The sequence below is a fragment of the Aphelocoma coerulescens genome, chromosome 27 (genome assembly GCF_041296385.1).
Source record: "Aphelocoma coerulescens isolate FSJ_1873_10779 chromosome 27, UR_Acoe_1.0, whole genome shotgun sequence".
In the NCBI taxonomy this organism is placed as follows: Eukaryota; Metazoa; Chordata; class Aves; order Passeriformes; family Corvidae; genus Aphelocoma; species Aphelocoma coerulescens.
In genome coordinates, this window is record NC_091040.1 from 4,664,720 (window position 1) to 4,674,809 (window position 10,090).

General features: G+C 49.3%; 1 protein-coding gene across 1 annotated transcript; it reads right to left on the minus strand.

Moving 5' to 3' along the window:
* Window positions 1-9,425: 9,425 nt before the first annotated feature.
* On the minus strand, window positions 9,426-10,090 carry LOC138099319 (feather keratin Cos1-1/Cos1-3/Cos2-1-like). Its single transcript, XM_068996489.1, has 2 exons — window positions 10,050-10,090; window positions 9,426-9,746 (listed from the first exon to the last, which is right to left on the minus strand). The coding sequence occupies exon 2, from the start codon at window positions 9,723-9,725 to the stop codon at window positions 9,426-9,428; it is 300 nt and encodes a 99-aa protein (XP_068852590.1). The 5' UTR covers window positions 9,726-9,746; window positions 10,050-10,090.

The following is a 10,090-nucleotide window of genomic DNA, read 5'->3' on the forward strand; positions in this document are numbered from 1 at the left end:
GAGCTAAGGGAGAAAGGTTGTTTCTGGAGAGGATTTGGTTGGGCACAAAAGGGACCCTTCCTCATTCTTAGAGAAAGGAGAGTGTAGGACTCACTTCACTTCATTGTATTTTGTGCCCTGTCCCTTGGAGGTGAAGGAGATGCTCCTGACTACCTCAAACCAATGGCCATCAGTCCATGCAGCCTTGCTACACCTCTTCCCAGGTCAGCCTCAAGCACTGCTCCTTGGAACACACTGTGTGAAAGGGGAGCTGCCCAGCCATTGCTGCCTTTCAGTGAGGAGCCCATGGCTGCAGGAGGGCAGTGGATGAGGTCAGCAGCCCCTTTGGCTCCTGGGGAACAGATCTCTCATGAGCTTTTTCTGGGGTAGGCAGTTTAAATAGAGGATGACTCCAAAGGGTGGCAGGACTGGCGAGACAAAAATATCTGGGAACAGTCCACAGTTTCACCTCTTGCTTTCCCTCTTCTCTGTTACTTGGTCTAGTATCCATGGCCAGTGCACACAGGCACAGGTAGATGTACCCCATATGGTCCTTCAGCACCTGGCAGGGCCCAGCCACTGCTCAGGTGTTCAGGCCTGAGTTAACTCTCAAGTTAAGATTGGTATCCCACAAAAATTAGTCCCCTCTCCCAGTGAACTCAACACCCCTGTGGGGACTGCAGCTCCAGAGTGCCCAAAGACCTGTGGCTGCTCTGTGGTACTTTGTCTCCTCCAAGCCCGGGGCAGCCTTTTTGGTCCTCTAAGTCTGCACCACTGCCAAATGCCAGCTCTGCTCTGGAACGGCTCCTTGCAAGAGCAGTTATCCTTCACCCCCACTGGGTGTTGTAGCAACAAAGAAATTGCCTGAGCAATCAGGGATTGGGTTTGGAAAGTTAAAGCCCTGACAGAACTAAAACTGACCAGGGACATCAAGGGCAATAGGAAAAGTTTCCAGGGGTATTCTGCTGATAAAAGGAAGACAGGAAAAATATGGGCCCTGTTCAATTTCAGTCTGGGAGGACACACCAGGGCAAAGAGGTCTGTGAAGAAGCCAGAGGTCACAGCAGACTTGATGGAACTGTTGGGCCACCATGTGGCAGTCCCAAAATCAGCCCCCAGTCTCATCACTCATCTCTGCCCTTGGCTCTGCACAGCCAAGGAGTGACACTGGCACCCCACACCCAAGGAGGGACACTGGCACACTACAGCCCCTTCACCCCAGAGCCCCACAGGCTGGTGCTGCCCTTGGGGCTGGTATTGTCAGCCTAGTGGTCCATGAAAAGCTGGCAGCAGTCCCAGAAATAGAGGCTGGGAGTGTGGAGCAAGCAGGAGCTGCAGCTCAGACCTGGGACCTGGAGGGACCAGCAGGAGCAGAACTGCTTGGAGCAACTCTGGCTGTATGAGAGTGTGAGCAGGGATTCCCCCGGGTATCAAGGGACTATCACCCCTCTCCCACAGTCATGGGCACTGTCTTTTCTGTTCCATGAGTGTACAAGGAACAGAAATTGTCACCAGGAATGGAAATGCATATGTTTCCACAGTAGACAGCATAATGCTAAAATAATGGAATTATGGGATCATAGAATGGTTCCGATTGGAAGGAATGCTTACTGGATTTACTGTTTGGGTCCCTGTCTCAGTTATGGTGTCCTCACATGTGGTTTAAGTCTCTGTCCCAACCACTGTGTTCTCAGATGCAGTTTGGATCCCTGGCTGAGTCGTGGCATTCCCAGAGGTGGTTTAGTCCCTGCCCTAACCACAATCCTCTGACTGAAATAAGTCATGGCTCAACTGGCACAGGTCAAACTCCAACATAGTGCCAAAAGCTGCTGGTTTTCACTGGGGCAAGCAAGGCACCTTCCTATCAGCTGGGACACAAATTCACCAGGATTTTTAGCCTGCTGAAGTGTAAAATCCCAGGATATGGGAGGTGATAACTGCTCCGGGCACTTGCCCAAACCCTTTCACGCACCCTGTCACCCAGGCACCAGCCACCTCAGGGCATGTTTCACTGTTGTCTCACCCAAAAGTTGTCTCCTCTCACGCCAGGATGACACTGGATTCCACAAACCTGACAATAAACCAAGTGTTAATTAGTACAGCTAATTAACTAGCTGTTGTTAAATTAAATTTAATTCAAGTTAATTAAACAGCTCGGGTGAGGGTAAACAAGGACTCGGGGAGCCTGCAAAATGAAAGAACTCATTTTACTCATGGATGGGAAGAGGGATGTGTATTCCCTCTCCCTCTCCACTCCATTGCTCCCCCAGTACAGCAAGGGTGTTGCAGCCAGGGCAAAGCACCCAGCCTTTGGTCCTCTCAAAGTGTTCCCAAGCTCATTTCGGATGCCAGAGCACCTGTCACAGCTAAGGTGTATATCATAACAATCTAAATAAACATCTGAGCTGTGCATCAGGCAAATGATCTGCAGCCCTTACTCAGGACAGTGGGGAGAGGTATTGCAGGTGTCTCTGCAGGTGTCTCTGGTGGTGACCTGCTGTAGGAGGTGAAGAATCACCCATGGGAAGTGGCGCTCGCTTTACATGGATGAAGGAAAGGACTGAGGTGAATGCCTTTGATACAACACACGTAGCTTTACCATCCCAGTGGAGACATCTGCAAGGAATCAGTCTCATAAACCTCCTTTTCATGTTATAAATGAGCAAACACTGTGCTCCAAGACAGAGCTTATCTGAGATAATTGAGACTTTTCTGATATTTATTTGGAGACATAACTCTAAATAAAAAAGAATTTATCTCCTGGATCTCCAGAGCAGGTGTCTTCACCTGAGCTGTTTGTCACAGATCATCAGTGGGGAGAAACAGGCAATTTCAGACCTAAATTTATCTCCTCCAAAAGTTACTATACAGGTCAGGCAAGCCACATTTTACAAGGATCAAATTTTCTCCCAGTGGTGCTCAAGAGAGTTTAAAGACTAAAAATAACCTAGGAAAAAAAAATTCAGAGAAGATCTCCAGGTTTTATTGAGAAGACTCCCACCCAAAAAGACCTACACTGTCTAGAGACAAAACAGAAATATGCTGGACAAGAGAAAATCACTTTTTGCAACTCCTGTGTCAAGTCCAAAGGCTCAGTGAGGTTAAAAGGATGCTGATTTACTTGTGCTTTGTGTGACAGATGCAGCTGATTTGAGCAACCAGCACAACTTCTCTCCCGCTCACAAAAACCCTCTCTGTGCCACCTCTCTCCCTAAAGTACTTTGGCCATGGGTGTGAGGTTCAGCAATCAGGTGGAGCTGCTGGTACAGTCTCCGATGGCAAGTGGGGGGTTCACATCTAATCATTTGCTGGAGCAAGTCATGCACACATGGAAATGCACGTGAATCACACAATTGGTTCCCACCATTCAACCAGAGCAGTGGGCATTCAGTTCACATTGGCTTTACCAAAATCTTCTGCCCTCTCTCCCAAATAATTCTTATAGCCCAAACTGGGGAGATACAGGCTGGAGAAGTGGAGTTTAAGGTGGGTGAAAATTCCACTAGATGTCCGGGCTCAGAGGACTCTCACCAGAACTAAATACTGCATCTCCCACACAGGCACCTTGATCCACTAAATTTGGATCATGAGAACGCCTTGACTTTACTAGAAACAAAGGGCAAAGGCTCAGACAAAAGAATACAGAAAGAAATGCCACTGTCTTGAGAGCTGATTAAAATCCTCCTGTTTACCGTCTCCTTGCCAGTAAAAACAAACAAACCAACAAAACTGGAAAAGCTCCCCAATTAACCACATGGGAATGATTTGCCTTCCAGTTCTTAATGAGTGGTGAAAAACATTCCACACTTCATTAGGGGCAGGGCCATGTAATGCCTTTAGGGGGATCACACATGTTTTAAAACCACTGCGGGCAACCCAGCCAGCATCTGAGTCTGATGCTACTGTACAAAAACTGTTCCTCTGGGAACTCTACATGTGTGTGCCGAGGGGATCCATTTCTGTATAATACCTCCTCAAGAGAGCAGTGAATTCCTTTGCACAGATTCAGTACCAATATAACACCCAAGGGAAGGATGAATAAAGAGGTAGGTAAAGGATGCCGTTGATTTCTTATGAGGATTAAAGATTGTTTGTATGCTTTGTCGAATATTTCCCATCCTTGCTCAGTACCCCTCATTCATCACAGACATTTCTCTGGCAATCAAAACCAAATCTCCACCTGCAACACAAAGCCTGCAGTCAGGCATTCACCCATGGGATGAGTTCTTTTCTACTCAAGCTTTTCCAGCTTGGGCCCTCACACCCTTACTTCACCCCAGAGCTCTGCAGTCAGTCTAGAAACACTTTGGACATTATCCTTGGAGTCCACATCAAAGAGCAGCAAATGGGATTGCTCCAAAGGCAGGACAAGCTCAGCAGCCCTTCTGAAACATGTTGCATCTGCCCTCTGGCAAACAAGAAACCTCACAAGACATCAGGTCAGGAAGCTGAACTTCATGTGGTGTTTAGCAATGTGGTGAATGGGCTCCTCTCCTTGGACCCAGTTGCTGCCTGATATGACAACAACTGGGCAGAACCTGTCCTCTCCTCTACTGGTATCAGATCATAGTGTAAAAGTCAGAGTTCTGATAGGTGTGAGTGGTCTGGAAGGTGATTCTGTCCCGCCATGGCTTGGTCCTTTTTCTGGGTGATGGTGCTCTGGCCCACAGTGTCTGGAAAAATGTGAGAAACAGTAAAAGTGCAAGGAAAGGCTACAGGAAGCAAACCTAGAGGTGTGGTGCAAGTTCTCATGGAAGAATTTTCCCCATTCCTTGCTCATCAGCAAGAACACAAGGGCTGGGGACAGTAAAATTGTGAGGGCAAGAGCTCTCAGCTCAGTGTGGTTCCACAGCACAGTAATGACCTTCACCTCATGTAAGGTTGTCCTAGAGGACAACTGCCTGTGGCCCCACTCCCAGATTCCTGCTCTCTTGTTCCACAAAATTCCCAGGAAACTGTCTGTTGTGTCACCCTGGTTCTGGGATCTATGGAGCAGCTAAGAAAGTTGCATCCTTTTCCCAATTTCCTGCTATCCAGTGTCCAAATATCCACAAATCAAAGTCAGAATGGAGGAAAGAGGGGTCTTTGGCAGTTTTGACACACAGAAAGAAATCAGTATCCACAGCTGTATGTACCAGTCAGAAAAGAGAGTAGGGGTGCCTGTTAGTGTTAATGGGCATAGCTGCATCTTCGAAATACAGAACCCATGTTTAGAGGGCAGAAAATCCAAACAGCAGTAGAGAACTTCCTCAGAGACACAAGTGAGAAACCTTGGCCTGAGTGATTTAGAAGGTGAGGCAGAGATGAATGGAGGCAGAGAGGGAGCAAGGAAGGGAAGAAGGTGGAAAGAAAAGCAGTAGTTAAGTGTGCAGTGACTTAGGCCCCATGGCCATGTCCTGGGCAGTGCTTGCTGCTGCTCTTACAGCTCTGCCAGAAGGGCCCAGATATAACCAGACTGAGTCAGGCCACAGGGATTCCATTCTATTCAAGGATATCTGAGAGAGGAATCAGGTGCCAACCCTGGCAACAGAGCACTGGGGACAGGTGGGGACCTCTGAGGAACTGGCAAATTCCTGCGCCAGTAGAGAATCCCTGCATCCCTTCAACATCAGGGCCAGCCTTGAATTAATTCCCTGATGCGTCTTTTCACCCTCACCAGAGCAAGGTGAGAGCACCTCTTCTAAAGGAGCAGTTCTGCAGGTGAGCAGTACCTGTCCTCACACACGGGAACCCTTGGCTCTCTGGCCAAGGATTGCACGGCTGGAAGGAGCTTGGCTTTGTGTGCCCTGTCAGCTTGCCTGGAAACTCCCCACAGGAGCGTGCCAGGCCAGTGACTGGCCTGCAAGGGAAGCCTCCAGGACTTCCTATGCAGTTTATGGTAGCAATGACATGCTCCTGCAATAGAAATTCTTGGAATTCTCATCAGCCCTCAGAGTAAATATCCACGGGGGAATAAACATAAACACAGGAATCAAAAGTTAACAATGCAGGAATCTGAAACACTGACCATATCATTAGCTGGAATGTTTTGCAACTCATTTCAGGAAATTATTGCTTCCACAAGAGAAAATCTCAGGGCCTGGAGCAGTGCAGGACCAGACCAATTATTAACTCTCCCATCTCTTTGTTGCAGATTAGGATTTTTTTTTTTTTTTTCTTTTTCTCTCAAGGAATTTTCTCCCATCTGCTGCCTAAGAGATAGTAACAACCAGTACTTATGAGACAAAAGAAGTGGCCAAGGTGGGGGGAAGGATGCAGCTGCGCTGTGGTAGCTGAGGGGCTTTCTCTTGGAAGGGCAGAGATATCGCAAGATTTTGGCTGGGGGGCGAGGGTCTGGTCTTGGCTCCTCTCTCTCACTCTTGGGATCGGAGGGGAATGGTCGAGTTGCTGCTGCCACGAGAAGAATTCGCTGCCACCACGGAGTCCAGCCCAGCACTGCTTCTTCTTTACTGTGGGTGAGCATCTGCTCCTAAGAGCACCCGGTGAACTGGGACCTTACTAACACCCGATCTGACTGGAAAGGACTCTCACCATCTACTCGGGTGCCTCAGGGGAAAAATCTGGGACCCCAACCCTCTCCCCCTTCCCGGAGGGCGCATCTCCCCAGCTGCGTGCAGCAGCTGCTACAGACGAGCCTGGCTGCCGCTGCCCAGCCCCACTATTTTCTGCCGCTGCCTTGGGCTTTTTCGCTACACTCTAACCCAACACCCCATGTCCGCTTGACCCCCCTGGCTTCTGCTAAAGCTGCGGAGTTTTCTCTTACATTCCATTCACCACCCCGGGGTGTGGCCCCCTCTGCCGTTCCAGCTGCCGCTCCGAGGTTCCTGCTGCAGCCCATTTTGCCATCCGGAGGGGCACTGGGACTGACTGCCCAGCCTAAGTTTGTAAAGGAAGCCCCTCTTCCATCCCTTCCGCCGCCTGAGCCGCCATTGCCACGCGCAGTGAGGCGGCGAGCTCGCGCCACAGCGCCCCCTGCAGGCGCGGGGGAATCACCGCACCAGCCCTGCCCGGCCGGGAGCCACCAGCGCCCCTGGCGGCCGTGAGCAGAACTGCACCGAGGGGAAAGGGCCTGCGGCCGGGAGCGGCTGGCACCGGGTGTCTGCTTCTGTTTGTTGGTGCTGCCGTTGTGGTTTGTTTGCCTTGTTATATATTCTAGTAAAGAACTTTTATTCTTTTTCCCATATCTTTCCCTGAAATCCCCATCATTTCAAAGCTGTAATAATTTGGAGGGAAGGGGTCACATTTTCCATTCCAAGGCAGGTTTCCACCTTCCTGTGCAGACATCTGTCATTTAAACCGGGACACTCTTCACTCCCCTTTTCCTCATTCTGCAACAGGTCAGATGGAAGCCCTGTTCCTCCAGGATGTGGACTTGCATGAATGGATCCTGTGCTCTGAGCCAGGCAAGAATGTTCATGGGTGTGGCTGTTATTTGCAGAGTCCTTGGGACCTAAAGGCAAGGATTATATTTGCCTTCCTACATAGCACTTAAATTACATAAATGGGCCTAATGTAAAAACCCTGTGTGCCATCCCACTGCTGGGCATGACTGTGTGCTCTGATAGAGGTGCTGGCCTGGTCTGATTTCTTTGGAATCCTTGCTACATCTCTCTTGCAGTTTAACCAGTTGCATCGCAGTGCAAGGTTTATCTTTAGTTGTTACAGTAGGCCCCACCTCGTAAATTAATTCAGCTTTTACAAGTGGACGGAGTTTAGGGTGAGGTGGAGAGTTTGGCTTTACTCCATCAAACTCCTCTGATGATGAAAAAGGGTGGGGAAATCAGATTGAATGGAGTCTGCCTCCCGCTCTGCCTCATTAGCAAGGCTGGAAAACCCCTCCTTATCCTCCACCTCCCCATTGAGACAAGGAGTTTGCAAATGTAATTCTCTTTGTCTTTGGAAGAAATCATCCAACTGGTTCCTCAAGTTTTCACCCAATCTCTTTTTAGCATTCAATTCCTTTCCATCTTTCTCTCCAGCTAGGTGTTCAACTTCTAATTTGCAAAGTTTTAGTTAAGTCAAACAAAGACTACATTCCTTATTTCATTGCTTGGCAACGTACATCTGTCACCAAAATGGCAGGGTGTTTTTCCTTTTCTATTACCATGTCCCTCGTTTTCTTGACTGTACTGTGCCTCTGTAAATATTATGTTTAAGCCTTTTGTCTATTTCTCAAAATTTGCCATCCTGCCGACTATGCCAAATTGTCACAGGTGAAGAGGGACCTTCAGACCTTTTAATAGAGAAGTCCTGTTGAACTGTGAGGTGCACAGAGGACACCCTGGCTTTCTAAATTCCTCCTCAGAGAGGAGTCTGGGTGAGGTTGCATCCAATCTTAGCCCTAGACTGTCAATGGTTTAATTAACTTTGTCCCACAGGAATAATGATGGAAAATTAAATATCTATCTATCTGTAAAATGAACTATTTTTTATGACAAATTATTAGACAATCTTAATATGAATTATTTACTACACAGTATAAAATCTAAAACTACTAGTACTGTATAGAATATGATAGGATTGTGCACAGTATCAAAGCAATTATATTAATGCAATTATATTAAAGGTAGCAAAAAGAAACTATTAAAACAGATATTGATCAACTCAGCATACCAATGGTCATGGGCAGATCTCTTTCACTTGACATAAGGGAGTATTCTTGAAGGGACATTTCCATTCCAAGGCAGGAAAGTTCATACACACATCCAAGCAGGAAAGTATTAGAAGCTAATGCATGAAATGGGACTGGACTTCTATATTATAGAGTGACTGACTGTCAGTCATGTGTCTAGGGTTGCAACAATGCAAGGATGTTGATTAGGGTTTCGTGAGCCAGACACAGGACGACCCCTCTCATTCCACTACTGATAGCCTGGAAAATAGGGCATTCTCCAAGCTGCTTGACTGCATTATGTGGCAGAGCATCCTGTTACAGTCTCTCACCCTTTCCTCCCTCCAGGAAAGCCCATTGCTCTGATCTGTGCTTGCCACATCCCCCCCAGCGCAACACCTTTCTCTCTGGCAGCTGGGGACAGCGTGGGGAGAGAGAAGGACCACACAGAGGCACAGGCTAGGATGCAGCAAAACTTTAATGAGTTGGAAGAGGGAAAGGAGGTCCTCTGAGTGGGCAGCGTGGTGCAGGGAGCACCAGGGGGAGGTAGGAGACTCTGTCCCTTGGCCAGGGTGCAGTTCACATCTTGGATGGAGCTTAGCCAGTGATCACAGCCCAGGGAAGGACATGAGAGCAGAGACAAGAACGAACAGGGGAGAAACAGGCAAGTTAGACAAGGGCCATGGTTTCAGAGAGCCCAGGCACCCCTCCTCCAGTGCAGGTGGAGCTATGGATGCTCAGTGCCTCTGAAAGCAAGGCTCAGGATCTCCATGCTCAGTCCATTTCCATCTTCTGGCTTCCAGGGGGTCCTTCTGTGGGGTTGCCACCAGCAGCTTTAGCAGATCCTGTTGCAGTAGCGGTTGGTGATGCAGGAGAGGTCAAAGCCGCCAGAGTTGATGGGCACTCCTTCACAGCTGAGGATGCTGCCAACAGCAGCGGAGGTGGAGGATCCCACCACGGTGTTCTGTGGGAAGGAGCTGAGGATGGGCCCAGGCAGGGTCACCACCACGGGCGAGGGTTCAATGACGACGGTGGAGCTCTGGCACTGCCTGACACAGCACTCATTGCAGCTGTTGGCCAGCGGGCAGGGGCCGCAGGGCTGGCAGCAAGGGTTGCAGGGCTGGCAGCAGGACATGGCTCGGGGTCACAGGTGCACCTGGCACAGAGAAGAAAGGGACAAAATGGGGATGGTTGAGGAGCTGCCTCTCCACCCACCACAAGGGAGCCAAGACACAGGCTGGCCTGGGAGCTGGAGCCAGTGCAGGGAGGACCACACAACTCTTTGCCTGACCCCCACCACTGAGCAAGGACAGACAGACCCATGAAAGCACTTTCTTAGTCAGGAGAACAAGAGTCCCCTCAGCCCAGACACAGCCCCTCTCCACACCAAACCTTCTCCCCCCATCCCCTCCCAAACAGGCAGCCCCAAGTCCAGCACAGGACAGAGCTTCCAACTCACTTGCTTCCAAAGGAGAAGAAGGGCAGTGAAGTGGATGAGAG

Bases quoted from the DNA above. Each gene is read 5' to 3' on its own strand.
- LOC138099319 (XM_068996489.1), bottom strand. From the start codon at position 9,725: ATGTCCTGCTGCCAGCCCTGCAACCCTTGCTGCCAGCCCTGCGGCCCC.